The sequence below is a fragment of the Ammodytes marinus genome (assembly GCF_949987685.1).
Source record: "Ammodytes marinus genome assembly, chromosome: 10".
NCBI classification, from domain to species: Eukaryota; Metazoa; Chordata; class Actinopteri; order Uranoscopiformes; family Ammodytidae; genus Ammodytes; species Ammodytes marinus.
In genome coordinates this window covers 824,071-846,353 of record NC_137214.1, presented here as the reverse complement: position 1 = coordinate 846,353, position 22,283 = coordinate 824,071, and the positions used below count along the sequence as shown (strand labels likewise).

The following is a 22,283-nucleotide window of genomic DNA, read 5'->3' as shown; positions in this document are numbered from 1 at the left end:
CCCGCTTGTTGCTCCGCCTGTCAAAACGCCCACGCATCGGTTGTCCACTGGCCTTTCATTAAAAAATATATTTTATATTAGGTTTATTATATTGAGTCTTAAATAAACACTGCTTTCATTCCGACTCTCAACGCGCATTTCAATGAACCATGATATAGTCTACAAAAAGATACTGAACTGTGATTGGCCAGTCACTGGCCCGGGCGGGACAGTGACTGGCCAATCAACTTGCCCTGCATATGATTTTACTGGCCCCGGGCCATCGGGCTATACGTTGTGTCGAATCCTGTAGCCTATAATTCATTAATGGTTATTATTAGCCTACTTGCTTGATTTATTTTTAAATACAGAGGTTATTGGTCGGAACATGTATTTCCCAATATAAAACATAAAAATAAAGCGGCATTGATAATTCAGAAAATAAATCTTGTTGGCCTGCACTAGCATGCTGTTTTACAAATAACTCAATAGTTGAAATAATACAATGTGTTTTCCCCTTAAAATGACTAAATGCATTTCAAAGACAGTAACAGTGTGGCACTTCTGTAAACTTACTGAAACTTGCCTGAGCCATCACTCACCAGCATTCATCAGACTTTTCTCTGCGCTGTCAGAGCTGATAACTTGTGTTGCCACAGTGATGTGGAGTCTTAAACTAGTCTAGTTTTGCACAGCACTTCTTTCTGTTCAGCTAAATATCCCCATAGAACAGCGTTGCGTTTCTTTTAGCCACCCATGGCTCGACTCAATCAATGGCCCGCTGGCCCGGGGCCAGTAAAATCATATGCAGGGCAAGTTGATTGGCCAGTCACTGTCCCGCCCGGGCCAGTAACGGCCAATCACAGTTCAGTATCTTTTTGTAGACTACATCATGGTTCTTTGAAATGCGCGTTGAGAGTCGGAATGAAAGCAGTGTTTATCAATATAATACACATAATATAAAATATATATTTTTAATGAAAGACCAGTGGACAAACGATGCGTGGGCGTTTTGACAGGCGGAGCAACAAGCGGGCGCACTCTCGCTCTGTTGGCAGAGCTGCCTACCGTCCGCCTGCGAGTCGACAAATCAATCGACTTACTTTGCCCCCTTTTTTTCCTTCCCACAGCAGAGGTTGAGGTGCAGAAAATGAAGTGATAACTGCACTTTTCCTTTAGCTGCCACCGTAATGTTACCGTATTTGCATCAAATAAAGCCTCTCATTTGGTAATAAAAATGAGAGGCTTTATTTAAACGCTGTGAATGCGTCTCCGGTGATTGTGTCGGTTGTAGACAGAAACGAACGGAGGGACTCTGCTCACTGGACAGTTCCTATAGTCGCGCAGTTTGTCTGCCGACATGGCTCTGTGTTTTCATGATCTACAATCAGATCGCGGAAGTCTTTCCCAGTGAAATCGCTAACGGGGAGAATATCCCCGGTTATTATTTTAGCCACAAACCCCGCAGTTCTTCTGCGCAGCGGCTCACTCGCTCACTCACTGGCAAGATCTCACTGTTATCCGTCAGTTTCTTGGCCCGAACTGTAGTTGGGAGCGTGCTGGTCCCTCTTATCTTATCTCTTAAGCGGGTGTCCATGTTTTGGCTCTGCTAAGCTAACTAGCTTTAGCTGCCCGATCAACTTCACAGTAGCGTTAATGTCTTTGATCAGAGTGTACACTTAAACTGGGTGCATGAGTCACTTAAACGCAAAGTGAGAACAAACACACCTGTAGCATGGGCTGCACACATGGCTGTACCACAATAACACTCACACTGACTAATACATTTGTTTTTGTTTTTTTTTACTTTTTGAAAATAATGGGATACAGGCTTTATCTTCCTGGGCTGGCTGCCCAAGTAGAGCCTATGTATGGGAAACGCTGCTCATACAACCCCACCTCATAATTACTGATTTATCCTGTTTAAGTTCAGATAAAGCACAGACACCTCCTCATGATATCACTTTTGTGTCACCAGGTGGTATGGCCAAGAGAAGGACTACAATGTCCTAGTCATGGATCTGCTCGGACCCAGTCTGGAGGACCTGTTCAACTTCTGCTCTCGCCGCTTCACCATGAAGACGGTCCTAATGCTGGCAGACCAGGTAGCTACCACATCAAACGCCTTTATAGTCTTCTGAAGCAGTGAATGTGATTGACAGTGCTTACAAGGGCTGCACCCCCTCCTCAGCAATAATGTCCTGGTTCCAATCTGCTAGCTTTTGCCTTGTGTGTGTGTGTGTGTGTGTTGAGTAAGAGTAATATCTGCCTGCGTTTACTGTGGGTACTCCACTTCCCTCCCACAGTCCAAAGACTAGGCTTTTTTAACAGAAGACATTTGTCTTAGTAGGAAAAGTAGGTGTAACAAATAGCATTGTTAACATCAAAATGGCCTCTGCTAAAAAGCTCTATTGGTGACATGTAAATTGCCCATACTTGTGAATGGCATTAGGAACTTATCGTCCTGATGTTGCCTCTACATTTCTGGGCTGGATAAGAGATGTGTTTTCAAGCTGAATCGGTCCTCATTCATTAAAATATAAATGCATTTCAGGACGAGTGAAATATTTAACTTAACTATTGGGCCTTTTTTCGTCTTCAGATGATCAGCAGAATTGAATATGTACACACAAAGAACTTCATCCACAGAGATATCAAACCAGACAACTTTCTCATGGGTATCGGCCGGCATTGTAACAAGGTAAGGCATGTTCGCGCCCTATACATACTCTCAAGTATGTCTTAAGTATACTGTTGAAGATCTGGCCGACAGCTGTATTTCATGATAACCATGTTAACTGATCTATAAATTAAGCTTTTGATATTTCTCCATAGTGATGTCATATGTTCTATCTGCATTTAAAGTTGGTTTGAAGATGATGAGCTTCAAAGTTTACATTTTAAGTAGCAAAACTGATGAAGCAAGCAAAGACTAGGCCTGTCACGATAACGATTTTTTCTGTGCGATTAATTGCCCCAGAAATTATTGCGATAAGCGATAATATTGCCGTTTTGAGACCATTTTCAACAAATATAATGATAATGGCATAATAATGCAAGTACACCCTTTCGAAGATCAATAAACTTTCATTTTTAAAGAACACTGGAACTGGACGTCTGGAAGACATTTAAAATATCCAGAATAAATTAACAAAACAACCAAAAACAATAAATAAAATTGACTCAGTCTATTTGTTTTTTTCCCAAGCTGGGAAAACTGCATTGGGTGATTGTGTTTAAGGTGAAGATTCAGGTGTGTTGTATTGGCGCATTTGGTTGATATTAGAAAATGCTGTGCTCTAGGGATGTAACAATATACCGCAAAACGGTCGTTCGCGATATGAAAACGCCACGAATGTCAACCGTAAGTTTTTTCTTGTTATACCGCGTCACGGTATTGAGGCGAGCGTGCATGGTAAATGCGCTCCGTCATTGTGGAGAGTCTGGTAAGCAACGTTGTCATAAACGTAGCACTCAATCTAACACTGTATGGGCCACACCAACATTGGAAACCAAACAATAACACATTGACACAACATCTTATCACTGAAACATGACTTCTAACTTTAAGCTGAACAGTCACGTCTCACGTGGGCCGTTGTTTACACTAGCGCGTGCAGCTTCACAACATTGAGTCACGTAGCAGCAAAGAAGAGAGAGAAAGAGAAAAGGGAGAGATAGAGAAAAAGATCGACTAGCTTACCAGACTGAAGAGAAAGTTGCTCGCGGGTCAATTATATCATTATGAATCCAGGCGAACGTGAGGAAATGAGATTATTAAAAATAAAAAAAAATAAAAAAATAGAACAGAATAGAATAGAATAGAATCCACCGCCACCGCGCGTTAAATCCCCGGTAAAGTCGGCGAACTTCCGTGAAAGGCAGATGAAGGAAATAAGTCCAAAGATCCTTGATATATTCATCACAACTTCACGTGAACTCAGCAGACAGTAGCTAACAGCATGTTGCGCAATACTATGGAATCCCTACTATGTCAAACTTAGGTGACACTACTTTGGTCAAATGAAGGTGACGTTGCGAAAGTGTGAGGAAGGGAGGGTGAGAGGAGTGCACTCAAAAACATTGATTTTGAGACTGCAATTTAAGTTAATAACAAATAAAAATCATAAATAAATATTTTACAGAGTTAATTGTGCTTGTCATAATGTAGGCCTAATAAGGTAAAAGCATGGCTTGCAAAAATAGAGTTGATAAGCAAATAAAACATAAATAAATGGGGAAATTATCACACTATTTAAATTATTTTTATCTTATACATACTTTTACAGTTACAGACAAGTGACTAAATTAAGTTTAGATTTAAAATTCCTATTTCAGTTTGAAACATATGGATGTAAAGCTTCTTTAAAAACAGCAGTAGAGAAGCAGTGTCTTTGTTTTGGTGATAAGTTGTTTAAATCTCTCAGAAATCTCTTCTTCATATTAAGATATAAAAAATTTGAATTATTCTTGCGTTTATGTTTTATTTAAATCAGCGGTACAACATTTCATTTGAGGGGGTAGAAATGAATTCCGCGCTTAATATCGTATCGTGATATCGTGATATCAATCGCAATATCGTATCGTACCCAAAATTTCATATCGTTACATCCCTACTGTGCTCTCAGCAAGCGCATCATAATTGCGCAGGTCTGAGCAAGACGGCTCCTACTCAAACAAGGCTATTGTTTTTAAACAAATGCGACATGTAGGCTCGCTCAGGTTAGTTGGTTCGCCCCGGCCGTTGGGTTTGAAGCCGATGTGCTACCACACGGCAGCTGTCGCGTTCGGCTTAGACACCAACTTTTTATTCCTCCACATTTTTGTTTTGTTGCTCTCCTCCTCACGGGGCTCTCATGCTGCACTCTGTGTAACGCCAGGGCTCCGCCTCCCACACAGAGTCCATGCAAAAAGTGACTGACACGTGACAAGGTGGTTTACTCGTTGTGCCCTCAACTCGGCCTTAAAGGCAGCGCTGCAGGAAAGGCACCATTAACCATCACCGAATGCCCTAACCCTGCGCGCTGCCTTGAAGAATTCAGTTGTGGCAAAAAAACACCAATCCCGGCGAGAGGGCAGATACACCGGAGTAAAAACGTTTGATATCCAGTGTCTTTGATAGAGAGAGACACGAGGAAAACAAACAAGCAAATTATCGCAGCTGGCAAAAAATTATCGCTAATTTTAATTTATCGCGCAATTAATTAATTTATTGCATATCGCGACAGGCCTAGCAAAGACACCCCAATATTGGAACAGGCACCCTAATACTGAAGACATAATAGGCCATATATATTATTTTGTAAAGAAAATACACTGAAAGTAATAGATTGACAAAGTGATGAAATGTGATTAAATAATACACTATCAATAATATCACATTTTGAGTACCATTTTTATAGCTTGTACTTTGCAGGTCAAACACTACAGGGCTCCAGACTAACTTTTTCATCTAGGTGCTCCAGCATATATTTTGGGTGCACCCAATTAGTCCAGCATGATTTGGAGAAGTTGTGCATTTGCAATTATACTGGCCAATATTGCGATTTGCGATATGATTGTACTTGCTTGGTTTTCAAGGAAAATGAGAGATTATTGATAGTTTTGAAACACGAAATTGAATATCTCAATTTCAAACATATACATATTAAGAATCATTAAACACAACCTTTTCCCCTAGAATTTTTTAGGCCCGGTGTTAAGAGCTGATGAAGTGTATGTGTGCCGGGTGCGTATCAAATTTCTAGAAAAAATGGACCAAATTGAACCCCACTTGGGATGAGCCTCTTGACAGCCCGCTAAAAATGAGGGCATATGGTTGTGCTTTCACATTCGGTACAGTTTGTACATGTGGTGTTTCTCACAGGATTTTTAGATCCTGCTGTGTGAGAATGGACCTTCTAGGGGGGTCTGGGGGCATCCCCCTGCAGAAGAAAACCTCATCCTTTTAAAGTTAAATGCATCAATCTGGTGCACTTTGAGAGGCTAAATCTGATAAATGTTGTGCTCTGTAAACAACTGTCATATGTCCTGCGGCGACGCCTGCCACCGGAAGCGGCCGCGATGTCCTCGGGCCTGGGTTCTCACTGGGCGGGTGAAGTCTGGAGCGCGTGGGAGAGCACGGAGCGAAATGACTGCGACTACCTGTTTCGCGGCGGCGACGCCGAGAAACCACGAAGGCCACGGAGCCGACGGAACCGCCTTCCCGTGTTATCGTTGTCTCTGGACCTCCCTGAGCTGCTTTGCGGTTGATTTGATCAAGTGTGTAGGACGTGGAGGTGAATAACCAACGTGCGATATTTGCTTTGTCCAGCAGGTGGCGCTCTCACTTTATATCAATCAATCAATCAAACAACTTTATTTATCCAGAGGGCAATTCAGTTCAGCAGTCCTACACACACTAAGCAACACATAACAGACAATATACAGCGAATAAAAAACAATGAACAGGACACAGGATATGTCAGAGAGACACAATGGCTGGGCATGAGTAGGCCTGCACAGTTAAAAGAATAAAAAACATCAGATCCAAGTGAATAAATAAATAAATAAGGTACCTAACAACGACACTGATACCCAAGTGGTACAGCAACAAGAATCATGTCCAGACACTGCTGTCCAGGTTTAACAGCCTGACAGCAGACGGAATAAAAGACTGAGAATAGCGCTTCGTTTTCCTGCTTGGTGCTGCAAAGCGCCGGCCTGAAGGCATTAATCTGAATTCTGGGAAGAGGATGTGGTCCTTTTGGTTTACTATTGTTTTAGCTTTTTGGACCACGCGCCTCTCCCAAAGGGAGAATAAGTCGTTTTGTCGAACTCCGATTATTTTGGAGCACACCTTTACAATGCTGTTCAGGCCATTCCTGTCCTTAACACAGAGGCCATTGAACCAGCAAATGAAAGAAAAGGTTAAGAGACTCTCGATAAATGACTGGTAGAACACGATTAGAATTTTGTTGCAAATATTGAAAGATTTTAACTTCCTAAGTAAGTGGACTCTCTGTTGACCGCGTTTGACAATAGAATCACTGTTGACATCAAACTTTAACTGCGAGTCAAACACAGTTCCCAGATATTTGTATGTGTCAACAATCTCGACCTCCTCACCGTGAATAATGCTAGCCTTCGGTATAGTGTTGTCTTTTCTAAAATCAACGATGAGTTCCTTTGTTTTTGTCACGTTAAGGTCAAGGAAATTCTCATCACACCAAGTAACAAATGTAGATAGGGCGCTACCATGGTCTGAATCTGAACCCTGAAGGAGAGGCAAGAGGGCGGTATCATCAGAAAATTTTATCATGCAGCTTCCCTCCTTATGAGACCTGCAACTGTCTGTATAAAGAATAAAAAGGAGTGGTGACAGAACACACCCCTGGGGAGAGCCGGTGTTGGAGACCAGAACATTTGATATAGCTCCATTAACTAAAACTTGCTGCTTCCTCTCCATTAAGAAGTTTAAGAGCAACAATAAGAGCTGATCGGGTAAGTTAACCCTTTAGGCGCCGGGTTTAATTTTGAAAAATACTTTATTTTGACACCTACATTTCAGAAGGCTCTGGATTGAAAGTGGTTTGAGATAGAGACAAAAAGTTAATGAGACAAATATTGAGAATGTCCTGAAGTTTATCTAGGAATACATTTTTTCATCTAATTTGCATATTATGACGTCATATGGCGGCGGCCATATTGGATTATGTAATTTCCATGAAATACCTGATATTTTGAAAGAGAGTTGAATTTATTTCATCAGATTCACCCCCTCCATCTATTTGTAATGATGCCCACTTTGTTGTAAGCCAACATTTGTAAACTAGAACTAGAACTAAAACACAAAACGCATGTAAACAGCAGGCGTTTTTTTTTTTTTTTTTTTTTACACACTACAACTTTTACAGTACTTTTCGTCTTCTATTCTCCATTATTATTATTATTCATTATTGTAATTATCATTATATCATTATAATATAATAATAATAATAATAATAATAATAATAATAAAATAATTATAATAATAACAGTAGGCGTCTTTTTGCTGCAGAGGCCTAATCTGTGCCTATCTATTCAGATGACACTGTTTATAGTTTGTCACAGTGTGGAACCTCTCATTGCATGGCACAGCACACAGGCTGGGCAGAAATGGCAACGCATGCGCGATTCATTTGCAGCCTGGACGCGGAGGTGTCAGCGGAGCAGAGAGGAGAAACACACCCGCTCTGCCCTGACTGCTGCGCGGGGCTCAGGGGCTCCGGGAGCTGCTCGTTGAGCACAGTAAAAGCAGAGTGATACATGCTTTCACATCAGAGTCTCCAAACACCACAAAAGTCTCCAATAACACCAGAAAGGGTCGCTAGGAGGAGCGGGTGTGTGTGTCCTCTCTGCTGGCTGCAGGCTGGGACCGCTGCGCTGAGCTTCTGTGAGACTGACCGCCCGCGAGTGCTTTTGGACGGGGTAGGGGCTCCGTGAGCACCCGCTCCTCGTTGAGCACAGAAACAGCAGAGTAAACGGAGTGATACGTGCTTTCCCGTCAAGTCTCTAAACACCACAAAAGTCTCAAATAACACCAGAAAAAGTCGCTAGGAGGATATGACAAAAAAAATAAAAAATAATTTTTATGTTTTTTGGATGGGATTTTGCTCGAACATTTTGCATTGAAGGGTGACGTTTTTCTGAGCTAAGGTCTAGGTATGGGATGTCTGCCAACTAGTGGAGGGGAGTTTGAACAAAATATAACACTCTATTTAGAGAAAACAGCTGTTTGATTCAGTAAAACGTCTTGTCGCAATTTTGCGACTTTGGCGCCTAAAGGGTTAAAATAAGCAAGTAGACGAGTTGATCAGAATATTTGATTTGATTTATTAGGATCCCCATTAGCAACACACCGGAGTGAGAGCTAGTCTTCCTGGGGTCCGAAACATACAATATAGACAACAGACAATCACTTGTTTGACATTATGTCAAACCGAAATAGACAAATAATAACAACAATATTACACAACACTATGATTTAAAAACATCATAATTACAAATATAACAAAAGAAAATAAAGATAAGAAATCTACAAAAGGAAATGAAACATTTAAAATGTATACATTACATATGGACCAGATGTTTTTTTGCAGACTTTTTAAAGTTGTATTTGCTATTAATGCTAAAAGTAATGTTTTTTGGCAGTTCATTCCATAATGAAATTGATCTGTAAATTATAGTATTTTTAAGTACATTGGACCTTGGTCTAGGTAAAGCTAGATGTCCATTACTTGCACCTCTAGTGCTATGACCGTGTGTGTCAGACACACTAACTAAACCTTCAGCAAAGAAGGCAGGTATTTTGGTGGTTATGACTGACCTTAGGAACATCAAGAGATTAAGAGAGATCTTTTGTTTTACTGTGAGCCATGAAAGGCTAGAATGCATTACATCAGTGTTAGTGTGAATGGAGCAGCTCAGTGCCAAATGGGCTGCTTTGTTCTGAGCTACCTGAAGTTTATGAAAGTCTTTTTTGTTTACCGATGACCAGATAATTGTACAATACTCAAGGTTTGACAAGACCAGAGCATGTACAACTTGTTTGATTATAGACGGTGTAAGATACAATGAACATTTTCTTGTCATGCCAATCCCTCGACCCATTTTTGTTACAATGTTGTCAATGTGAACTGACCAGGACAGTGAATCAACAATGGTAAGACCTAAGAGTTTTATCGTGTTAACTTGTTGAATTGGTGTACTACATATAACTAAATTTAACTGAGGTTTTTTTGCCAGCATATATCTTGAGCCAAACACAAAAGATTTTGTCTTTTCAGTGTTGAGAGCCAGTTTGTTCTCATTGACCCAGTTAGACACATCATTTAATGAACCATTCAAGTTAGCTGTAAGCTCATTACACAGAGTGTCAGCACAGAAAACAGTGGTGTCATCAGCATACATTACAATATTGACATTCTTTGTGCACAGAGGCAAATCATTAGTAAATATGGGGAACAGTAACGGACCAAGGCAACTACCTTGTGGCACACCACATTGTATGACCTTTGAGTCAGAAAAACTGCCATTGAAAAAAAAAAAAAACTTTTGTTTTCGTCCTGTAAGATAGTCCTCTACCCAGGCTATTGCTGTAGATGAAAAGCCATAGCTCTTAACTTTTCCAATTAGCAGCTCATGGTCAATTAGATCGAATGCTGCACTAAAATCAAGCATAACTGACCCCACTAATTTCCTACTATCAATATTAGTCATCCAGTCGTCAGTCATTTCTGCAAGTGCAGTGCAGGTGGAATATCCTTCTCTATATGCATGTTGTGAGTCAGATATTAATTTATTACTGGTGAAATAATCCTGAATTTGTTTAAAGACAATTTTTTCAATTAATTTGCTCAATTCTGGTAAAATACTTATAGGCCGACTATTGGGGCCATTAAAAGCACAATTCTTATCTTTTATAAGTGGAATAATTTTAGCTTCCTTCCAATGAGCTGGATGCACACCTTGGGTTAGATGTGGTTGCATCTTGTTAAAAGCGGACGAGAAGTCGGCAAATAAAAGTCTTGCATGTGATTTTGGTTTTTCCAAGTGTTTGTAGACCCTGTCCAGGATGAGGAGTTTAGCGTCCTCCACCCCTTTACCTGCTTGATAAGCAAACTGTAGGGGGTCAAGTTTGTCTTTAACCAAGGAGCCAACTTCATCTTTTAAAATTCTTTCAAAATGTTTCATCACCAGTGATGTAAGAGCGACAGGTCTGAATTGGTTCGGTTCTCTTGGATTTTTTATTTTTGGAATTGGGATAATAGTTGAGGTCTTCCATAATGAGGGCAACTTGCAACCATCAGCACACATCTGAAATAATTTTGAAAACACCCCACTGAGCTGGTCGGCACAGTATCGGAGAGTGCGCCCGCAGACTGCATCTGGGCCAGCAGCCTTCCTTATATTTGTTTTTTTGAACAAGGCTGTGACAAATCCTTGAGATATCACCAAATCTTTCTGGGGTACAAGAGAATCCTTTAATTTGGAGACATTGTGCGTGAGGTCAGACCTTTCAAAACGAGAAAAAAAAGAATTAAAATAGTTTGGCAGATCTGCCTCAACTACTCCACTGATTCCGATCGGTTGCTTGGCCTCGCCTGCGTGGTTAATAGATGCCATCGATTTAATTCCCTGCCAGGCTGCTCTGATGTTAGTGGTGAATTGCATTTCTATTTTGTTCTTATAGTTCATGCCTATTGCATTCTTTACTTCTCTGGAGACAGCCTTCTTCTCAAAAATATTTTTTTCTTTTTGTTGATACTTGTTTTTAGCTCTTTCGTTACCCAAGGTTTATTATTTGGAAAGATAATAATTTTTTTGTTCGTAATTACAGAGTCCACACAAAAAGATATATAGGATGAAACTGTGTCAGTGAGTTCATCAACATTGTCACAAGAATCAAAAAAGCAATCCCAGTCGGTGCATTCAAAACATGCCTGGAGAGCTAAGACACTCTCCTCAGACCAGGTTTTTACATCCTTCTCTCTGCACTCGAGGCGTCTGAATGAGGGTATGTACATGGGCATTAAATACACGCTGTTATGGTATGACGCACCAAGAGAAGGCATGGGTAGAGATTTATAAGCGCCAATCACTGATCCATAACAGATCCAATGTGGAATGTGTGTTGGTTGTAGAGCAAGTGACATATTGTTCATAAGTCCTCATAGTTTTCCCTAGAGAACAATGGTTAAAATCGCCAAGAATGAATTTAGGGGCATCCGGGCAGATTGAGTCGAGTCGGTGAGTGACGTCAGCGATCAGCTGTGCAGCAGCGGACGCGTTGGCTCTCGGGTGGATGTAAACAACCGTGAAGAAAAGTTGCTGAAATTCACGGGGCAAGTAGTAGGGGCGCAGTGAGACAAAAGTTCAATATCGGGAGTACAGAGCTTTTCCCGAACAACGACGGTGTTACAGTACCGCTTGTTTACATAAAAACACACTCCTCCACCTCGACTCTTCCCGGTGATTTTGGGTGACCGGTCCAGCCGAAGTGGGCTGCCAAAGCCACTTATTTCAAGGTCCTCATCCCGGTCCTCTTCACTGAGCCACGTTTCAGTAAGAGCTAGGAGGCAGGATTCCTTGATTTCTTGCTTGAATTTGGCCCAAGCTTCCAACTCGTCTACCTTGTTCCTGATTGACTGCACGTTGGATAGCAGGACTGTGGGGAGCGGGGGAAGCCTGCGGCGGTTATCCAGACTTAGACGTTTCAGTCTTCGGCGTACTCCACCCCTCCTTCCTCTTTTCCGACGGGGAGGAAAAAGTCTGTTCGGACTGTGCGGTACAAAGAGCTCAGTCGGTAATCCCACCGGCACGTCGCCTCTAATCGATGCTCGTAATGACAGAAGAAGCTCGCGGCTGAAAGTCACTCGGCTGGCTGAGCCGCCATGTAGCCCTTCCACGTCTTGACAGAAGAACGCCAGCAACAGCGTTGACACGAATAAAAGTCCATAGAACTGTGCAAAAGAGCCCAAACTCCATAATGAATCTTGACATAAAAACCTCTCCACTCACGAAACGTTAAAAACAAACAAGACTAAAGGCCAGGACACACCAGCCCGATAATCGCCGTCGTCAAAAAAAAAGACGAATCTGTTTGGTGTGTGCCGTGACGTCGGCCGACGTAGAGGTCGTCGGGCTTGTTTTGAGCCTGTCGGCCGCCGATTGAACATGTTCAATCGGCGGCCGACCGTCTTTCATTTGGAGCAATTTGATTGGTGGAGGGCTAGCGAATCAGTGAAGCCCGGAAGTGAGGCGGGTAGCACAAACAGCTAACAACAGCTAGCCATCGTTTTAATGTGTTTGTTCGTTTCGTTTTGAGAGTACTCACATGCATCAACCCTTGTTGACTGCTCGACACCATGCTCGACACTCTCTGCTAAAAATTGTGCTCTTATGGTCCATAAATATAAATACGTATTTCTATCTATGTTTATGCTCTAGAGAGATGTCCAATCATTTCCGGCTTTCGTATTTTTTCGGGCCACAATACAGATTAGCGCCGCCTGCTGTTGTGGAGACATTACGTCCCGCGAGCGTACGGAAAATAAACAGTCGTCTAGGTGTGTTCTTTGGCCGCGACGGGAAGACTGGAGCTTCCTGAAACGGCCGACTCCATTTTTTGCGTAGTCGGAACATGTCGGACTGGTGTGTCCTGGCCTTTAAACAACAGTTAGTAGACTGCTAGGGTCGCACACGAGGAGCGCCCCACTCACCACACAGGCAGCGCCAGGAGCGTCATAGCAATATGAATATTAGCGTGCGGGACTCCTCAGGCCTTGGTTCTCATTGACCATAAAAAATTTGGAGAAGATGAGACAGAAGCTGCATTCCAATAGTAGTTGCACTTCCCTTCGTTCATTTACCCTCAGCCCTTGGTATGACGTAACAGCATACGTTGCACGGAGGGAACTTGGAGAGCGGAGGGAGACTGGGCGGGGGAGGAGCGGAGGATTTAAATGGACCGTCAGTTACATAGGTAAATCTGAATGCAAATAATACAGAATTATAACATTCTGCTAAGGTAGCTTATGTTGCAGAAAGCCATTTCCATAGCATAACAAACATTGAATTTCGACACGGTAACTCAGATTATCAAGATATTGTTACTTACACATGTAAATTGTTTGCTCCGACATATATTCTTATTTATGTTAGTCTCAACCAAAAACATTTGTTTTAAATAGTCCTCTAATTGGCAGCCATCTGTGTTATAGCAGCAATGTGTAAACTGCAATACATTCACTGGATTGTTCGTATGGAAATAGGATAGCCTAATTGAGGCGTTTTGGAATATATTTATATATATATATTTGTCCTGCGGGTGGCCGCGATGTCCCTTAAAGCATACAGTCTACCGGAAAATAAAAGGAGAAGAACACGAACTGCAATGCACTGTGGGTGATATCCACCTCGGAGTGACCATGGATGTTCACTTGATCACTCAGCCCTCCGAAGGTCTATATCACGAAGTTCACTTCAGTTTCCAGACAATTGGAACGACACTTAAGATGGCGGCGGGGATTCCCCCGAGGGCAAGTGCCTAGGACAAGTGAACGAGGGCATGTTGAACGGGTATTGGAACGCAGGGATAGTATGGTGGAGTTAGGCCAACTTCCTGTATTTTTGGCGAATACGTCAAAATAGAAGACTTCCTGTGTATTTTAGGGTGGGGCATCAAGAGGCTTTTTTGTTTGTACTGGGATTGTACATTGCTGTATAAAATTTGGTGCATCTAAGTGTAACACAGCCTGAGTTATGATCAATTAAAGGGTTCATGAGGTCCGTTTTTGATGTTTTTTGGCGAATGAGGCGCCGGTGCTGCAAGACGGTGGTTCCGATTAAAACGAGCTTTCGGGTATATCTTATACATCTTCCATGTCGGAGGACTTACCCTATCATGTATTTTTTTGCACAAAAAGTTGTTATGTGTGCACTTTACTCTGCAATCCTGCAGAGTAATGTGGAGTTATGACATTTGGCGACATTTTGGCGAATATTTGCCGGCATCTCGTCATAGTTATTTGGAATCAAACAACTTTTTTTGGTGTATCTTCCATGTCTGATTAGTGTCCCTAGAGTTTCCGTTTTGCTAAATATGTTCCTTCTAGGAGTTGGGAATTTTTGAACATTGTGATGATTTGAGAGTCAGAAATTCACATATTTCAAAAGACTTCCTGTTGATTTTGGGGCAGGGCTTCAAGAGGCTTTTTTGTGGGGCCTGCAAAGATACATTTGGGGTTTAAATTTGGTGCAGCTAGGTATAACACAGCCTGAGTTATGATGGATTAAAGTTTCATGAGGTCGGTATTTTGTGATGTGTACGTCAACTTTGACCCCCTTTAACTCCCTGGTACTAATGTGAATTTGAAATCTTTCCGCAATTTAACATCGGGCAAGCGTCTTGAGTACTTGAGCAGTGGTTTGACGTCCCTGCCGTAAAAACTCTAGGAGCCTTTCGTCGAAATGCAAAATTATGTAATATGGCGATTTTAGGCACTTAATCCAAAATGGCCAACTTCCTGTTGATTTTGGCCCAGGACATAAGGACATTGCATTTATGTGCGCCTTGGGCCATTACATGTTGTCCTAAAATTTCAGGCTTCTAGCCCAATTTGAGCATGCATTTCATGAAAAACTGTTTGGGGCCCCTGGGGGCCCATTGTTTTTGGAAACCACTGATAAATTGCAATTTCTTGCAGGTCTGACCTGTCCGCAAAGTTTTTCAACTTTTGCATGACGGGAAAGGGGTGAAAAGTGCCAAAAATTACTAAGAAGAAGAAAAATAAAAATCTGACCGATTTTCAATAGGGCTTCGCACCACTTCGGTGCTCGGGCCCTAATAAACACTAAGATCTAATATAGACAGGTTCTGTCTAGCACTAATTTCTGGAATAATCAGAATCACCTCACCTTGAAGCTAGCCTATTGAAAATTTTTTTATTTTAATTTTTTAATGCAAATAGCCTTGTTAAAAATAAATCTATTAACATAGGCTACACATCATGATTAGCCTATCAACATGTGTGCTACAGAAGGCAAATTCCATATTCCGACCATTATATTTCATCTAGCCCATTTCTCAATTTAAAACATAAAAATAAAGTAGCATTTGAAAATACAAAAAACTAAAACTTGCAGGCCTACAAAAGCCTGCTGTTTTCAAGATAACTTAACAGTTTAAACAATAAATAAATATGTCCCTTGAAAATAAATTAATGCTTTTCGGAGAATCTCAAATAGCTTAAAATATATATTTGCTTAGTATCTTTATAGATAGGATTTTTCACGTCTGTCTTTTGAGTCTTAAATTAGTTTTTTATTGTATTTCTGTAGAAATATCAGATAATGAAATGCCACAACACAAAATTATGTACAGAATTTATTTAACAGGCTTCTAAGTTAACAAAGTTGTTAGTGTTAGCTTGTACCTGGCCTTCATTTCGTGGTCTAAGGGGCAGTTTACACGGTGAAAACGCAACGGTTTTCCCCTTTACTTTTTCAAAAGTTTCCATGTTCAGATGCAATTGATTTGAAAAATTCACTCATGCACATGGTTTCGCTTCATGGAGGAAACGGGACGAAATCGCTGTAGGACGCATGCCAAGCCAGTAGCTGGCGGTGACACTTAGCTTATTACAATTTGATGCATAAAACCTTACTGTAACTGAAAATGAATGCAACTAAGCGGTTGGTCTAAGCTTAAGGTTGCATATATAGTATTGCAAATGACAAGCTTTCTGTCCTCTTATTTCACCGTGTAGAACCCGTGAACTGAAAACTGCTGCTAGTGACATAGCACTGCAGAGCTGTGAAGGGGCTGTGTCAGCAGCTACTTTCATGTTAGGTGTACTTAAAAATAAAAGTCAACTCACGTTTGTCCAGGGAAATGCTATTAATGTGAAGCCAGTGAAATGCTTTTATTGTAAAACCGCAGCCTTATTGCTCTGTTTGTTTTAACAGTAACTTAACTGCTGCGCACTAATCTATATATAGTGTTTTTTAATGTAGAAAGCTGTCCTTGGCATCACTGGTGGTGACACACGTTTAATTTGCATTGTTTCGGTTTTTAGTGTTAACAGCCTCTAAGGGTGCACTCGGGCCCAGTTGCCCCGTACCATGCCGAAGCATCATAGAACCCCACTCCCCCGCTAGCCAGTACTCTGACTGTGCACCGTTGCTTTTGGTCCATACGTCACCATGTCTATATATGTGCACTAGGGCTGGCCCGAATACCATTTTACAGGCTTCTAATACTCATTGGATTTTCCGAGCAAGTATTCGAATACTCGTTCTAAAGAAACACACCATCAAAACCAACATTAATAATACCAATACACTCCCTTTGTTGATGCTTACTTTTTCCCCATGGAAGTGAACAGCTGTTCCAAATCAGCTGTCCTTTGTGCCATCATAACCTTTGCAGGAGCTTTTCAATTCATCCCGTAACATTCATCTTTTCGGGGATTTCTAAATCCATACAAGGATCCAATATTGATAGTCTTTTGTGTCCATATTATATCCATTATTGACTGTGTATTCCCATTGTGCAAGCAAGTCACGGTTGATGGGCAATAGCAGCCCTGCATAGCAAACGTACACACACAGCTAAGCTAACGTTAGCTTTTTGCCAAGCATTGCTTTTCCTTCTGAGATTGCGCTAATGTTGTGTTATAAAGTTAAGAGAAACACATTCTACTCTCTCTACTGAGCTTGGTGCCACATTTAGTTTACCTCGCTCTGACAACGGCTGTGTTCAAAAAGCCATACTACTCGTCCTACTCGTACTCATTTTGAAGTCAATTTGAGTATCTGACGGTTGTGTATGCAAGTTTGTGTAGGCGAGAAATGCCCGGATGAGTACTAACTTCCGGGAAGATTTTGTGTATCGATAGATGGGATACTTTTCCTACTCAGCCACCCCACAATGCATTGCGTCTTTTCAAACGGATTGTAATTATTTTTTTTTCTTACACAATCGATCGTTAAGTAGATAGCATGGAGTAGATGTTGAGTATATACGGTCCCCTCTGAGGCCAATTCCTTTATTTTTGCTGTAGACTGGAAACATTTGGGTTTGACACCAACATATGAATATGAGACAATAGATCAACATTTCAGCTTTCATTTCCAGGTATTTACATCTGGATCTGATACACAACTGAGAAGATATCATTATTTGTAAAGGAACACCACATTTTTAGGGGAGCAAAAGTATTGGAACAGATACACTTAACATTAAGTTTTATTCACTTAAATTTATTTTGTTGCAATCAAATTATTTTGTGATGCTTTTCCAGGCTTTCACCGCAGCTTCATTCAGTTGCTGTTTGTTTTGGGGGGTTACTCTCTTCAGTCTCCTCTTTAGCAGGTAAAATGCATGCTCTAAAGGGTTTAAGTCTGGAGATTGACTTGACCAGTCTAAAACCTTCCACTTCTTGCCCCTGATGAACTCCTTTGTTGTTTTTGCAGTTTTTTTGGATCATTATCTTGCTGCATGATGAAGGATCTTCCAATCAGTTTGGTTGCACCTTTCTTTAAATTGGCAGACAAAATGTTTCTGTAGACTTCTGAGTTCATTTTGCTGTTGCTATCATGTCTTACTGTGTTGTTGTCAAGATGAACCTTTTACCAAAGTGATGGAAAGGCTAAAGTTTGGCGAAAGAAAGGATCTGCTTATGATCCCAAACATACAAGCTCATCTGTGAAACACGGTGGAGGCAATGTCATGGCTTGGGCTTGCATGGCTTCTTCTCGGATGGGCTCATTAATCTTCATTGATGATGTGACACATGATGGCAACAGCAAAATAAACTCAGAAGTTTACAGAAACATTTTGTCTGCCAAATTAAAGAAAGATGCAACCAAACTGATTGGAAGATCCTTCATCGTGTACTTCTTTATTTATTATTATATTATTTATTATTTACTCATTTTCCACTATTATGTTGGTTTGCACTGTCTTGTCCTGTCTGCACCTGTCTTGCTGTAAACTCCACTGCACCAAAACAAATTCCATACATGTTTACATGTCATGGCAAATAAAGACATCTGAATCTGAATCTGAAGATAATGACCGAAAACACACTACAAAAACAAAAAAATTGTTAATCAGGGGCAAGAAATGGAAGGTTTCAGACTGGCCAGGTCAATCTCCAGAGTTAAACCCTATAGAGCAGTGGTTCTCAAAGTGCGGACCGCAGGCCAATGGCGGCCCGCGGAAACATATCTGGCCGCCCGCATTGAATTATGGATTATATATAAAAAAAATATATATATATTTTATAATTATTATTTTTTATTTTTTTATTGAAACGCACGGAGGGGATGCATCCCCCGTAACAGTAAAAACAGTACAGGGGTCGAAACACTTAAATATCCCTCTTAATTGTTTATATTCATTCCCCAATTATTAATAATAACACCCCTACAGTGGACCATACCATCTTAAACTTGCCGACGTTCGGCTTGCCTCTGCCTCTCGTTGCAGACGGCTGGTCAGCCTCCCGCAGTGTAGTGGTCCCAATGTAAGTTGTTAGATAGTGAGCTTGTTAAGCCCAATACGATACACTTTCTCACCTTCAAGGTGAATTACATTGGGTTAAGTGTCTAAGGATGGATGCTAAAATTATCTGGTTTCTAACTCTTTTGCCTAAAGTTTAGCTAACAAGCTAACGTTAGCTGGCTGCTGATAGCTATGGAACTATCTGCCAGTTGACTGCTGAGAGCCCACCCTGTTTATTTCCAATGTATAGTGTCATAATAGTTAACACTGCTGCTGCATCATGAGTAGTGAGTCCTACAAAAAACACTCCAAAAGGTGATACGTTTTCAATGTGCAGAAAGTTTTGAACAATAAAGTAGAATAAATATTTGAATGCAATACAGAATGCCTCAGTGCCTTACTGATTTATATTCCATTAGATTTGCGTCAATGGGAGCTAGTTGTCTTTTCCTTAACATGTCCACCATACATGAATACAGAAGACACAAATTACTGCATAAAAATTAACCAGAATGCACAAAATGAAGTGTTTGAACCTCAAATTTTTCGGGGGGACAACCCCCAGACCCCGCTTTTAATGTTTCCCCCCCAATGTTGAAATACATTGGGGGGGGGGGGAACCTAGCCCTTCATTAATTAATTAAAATGTGTTAATTACACATTACTGGATGAAGACCAATACATGTAAACTGTAAAGACGCAACCTGGCCATTGAAATTATTTAATTTTCCTTCGGCGGCCCTCGGTCCAATGTTGGGTTCCTAAATTGGCCCTCAGCTATCAAAAGTTTGAGAACCCCTGCTATAGAGAATGCATTTTACCTGCTAAAGAGGAGACTGAAGAGGATAAACAAACAACAACTGAAAGAGGCTGCAGTGAAAGCCTGGAAGAACATCACAAAAGAGGAATGCAAAAGTTTTGTGATGTCAATGGGTCACCGGCTTGATGCAGTTATTGCAAGGGAAGGATTTGCAACAAAACATTAAGTCTTATTTACTTTAATTTATTTTAAGTGTATCTGTTCCAATACTTTTGCTCCCCTAAAAATTTGGTGTTCCTTTACAAATAATATCTTCTCAGTTGTGTATCAGATCCAGATGTAAATACCGTACTTTCCGCACTATAAGCCGCACTGGACTATAAGCCGCAGGTGTTATAATGTTTAATTACCATATGTAAGAATTTGTGCACAGAGGGGATTGTCGGGAAAGAGATGGTAGAGCACCTTGCATGGTCACCTGGAGTCTAGGCTACTCATTACTAACTGAGAGTAACAGGTGTCATCTCCCCTTTTTATAAACGTAATTTTATCATCTGCTTTGAAATAATTGGACAGTTATATTCCTGACAATGTTCTGGAGAAAGGAGAGACCGTGTTCAGCTCTGCGGTGCTGTGGAGAACACAGGCTGCGCTACGGTGACACGGAGGTGGCAGTTATTTGCAGTTGCTTTTTGACACAACGCTCAGTTTATTGCACTTGCATCAAAATATTTAATTTTGTTAAACTTTATTTTATCCGTTTTGTACACGTATATAACATTTTAAAATAGGGGCGGCCGCGGCCCGCCGGCCTAAAGGCTACAGACACTAAAAAAAAACAAAAAATGATTTTCCTCATCCACCAATCGAGTTAATTTGAAACGATGAGTACTCGATTACTAACGCCCATCCCTAGTAGCTACAGAACATATACTGTGCTGTGTAATAACAGGGTCGAAAAATTGGGAAAAAGTCGCGGCTTATAGTCCGAAAAGTACGGTACCTGGAAACGAAAGCTGACATGTTGATCTATTGTCTCATATTCATATTTTGGTTTCAAATCCAAATGTTTCCAGTCTACAGCAAAAATAAAGGAATTGGCCTCAATGTTCCAATACTATTGGAGGGGACTGTAGGAGGGAGGACGTTAGTATGGCTTTTCGAACACAGCCAGAGTCAGGTAGCCTACAGCTGGTATTACACCGGTTGCGCTTTGAAAGGTCAGCGGCAAACTAGGTCAAAGTTCAAATAATTTGATAATTTATTTGAGTGTTAAATTTGTATTTTAAAAATTGCTATATATATAATTTATGTATCTGAATATTAGTCTTTGCTGACAACATATATTGAAGATTAAGATACCTTTGCAAAAAAAAGAATGAATATTTCCAATACTGAATTGAGCTTCGAATACTAACTTAACAAACGAGTGTTCGAATACTCGGATAATTCGGGCCAACCCTAATTGGGATTTGGCGTGTTTTTGTACCCTATTTTTCATCCAAACAATTTTGCAGCAAACATTCCACTCTCATTCCACATCAGACCAGCACAAACCCTTCCGCAATTTAAAAAAAAAATGTCAGTCGCGTAATGGACGTATTGGGTCGCGGGGAGCAGTCTCATACAAATTGACGTCAGGATTGCTTTCTACGCTCCTGCTCGTGTGCATGTAGGCTCATTAGCATCTGTAACGTGCCCAAGCACCCCCCTCCTTACTGTGCAGGAGCTGAGGAAGTGTACCTTGAGTACAGAACGGAGCACTCTCACTGAAACAAACTAGACTTGAGGGGGCAAACATACTTGGGCACAGTACAGATGGCTTAGTGTGAGGGCGCCCTAAATGAACATTGGTGAACTCTGATGTATAACAAAGTTTTATACATATATATGCCTTACTGTTTAAACTCAGCAATTTTTTTATATGTACTGGTGATGACTGTATTGCAAAATCCATGTTGTTGAATGACCGACACAGATGCATGCTTTTTCTTGTTAAAAAAGATAGACGGCCAGGTACTCCTCTGCTCTTGATCCTTGGCATACCATCTAAACATACTTTGATTGTATCACGTATGCATCTGGCTCTGGTAAGGTTACGACAACAACAAAAAAACTGTTTGCTTTGTTAAAAGGTAATAAATACACTAGTCCACGATTCAGATTTGAGGGGGCTCGGTTTTACTTACAAAAGTTAACAATATAACTTGGTATAATTATTCTGGGATCAGGCCGCAGAGCATTGCTGGGACCTACATTTTTTGGTTTGGCCAGAAGAGGACAAGTCTAGCCAAGTGTTTGCACAGGTACTGAATGGGACCTGCTACAGTGTTTGGATACCATTCTCCCATAGCCATGATGTTACTTTAACCGCAGTAAATTGTGCTCCAACACATGTGCTATTTGTTTATAATTAAGTTAGCTAACTATATGTGGTGCTGACCAATAGATATGGTAACGAACAGTTTTAGGGCATATTCACACGTCATTTGTACCGTGCCCAAGCACGATTGA

The 22,283-nt window shown here is 40.9% G+C and overlaps 1 protein-coding gene across 2 annotated transcripts in view; it reads left to right on the top strand.

The window, feature by feature from the left end:
- The window catches only part of csnk1a1 (casein kinase 1, alpha 1), a 56,144-nt gene that overhangs the window by 5,536 nt on the left and 28,325 nt on the right, over positions 1 to 22,283 (top strand). For both annotated transcript variants that reach the window (XM_080035181.1, XM_080035180.1), the window contains exons 3-4: positions 1,958 to 2,084; positions 2,582 to 2,680. In XM_080035181.1, coding sequence (XP_079891307.1) covers positions 1,958 to 2,084; positions 2,582 to 2,680 — 226 coding nt within the window. The remainder of the gene's footprint in view (positions 1 to 1,957; positions 2,085 to 2,581; positions 2,681 to 22,283) is intronic.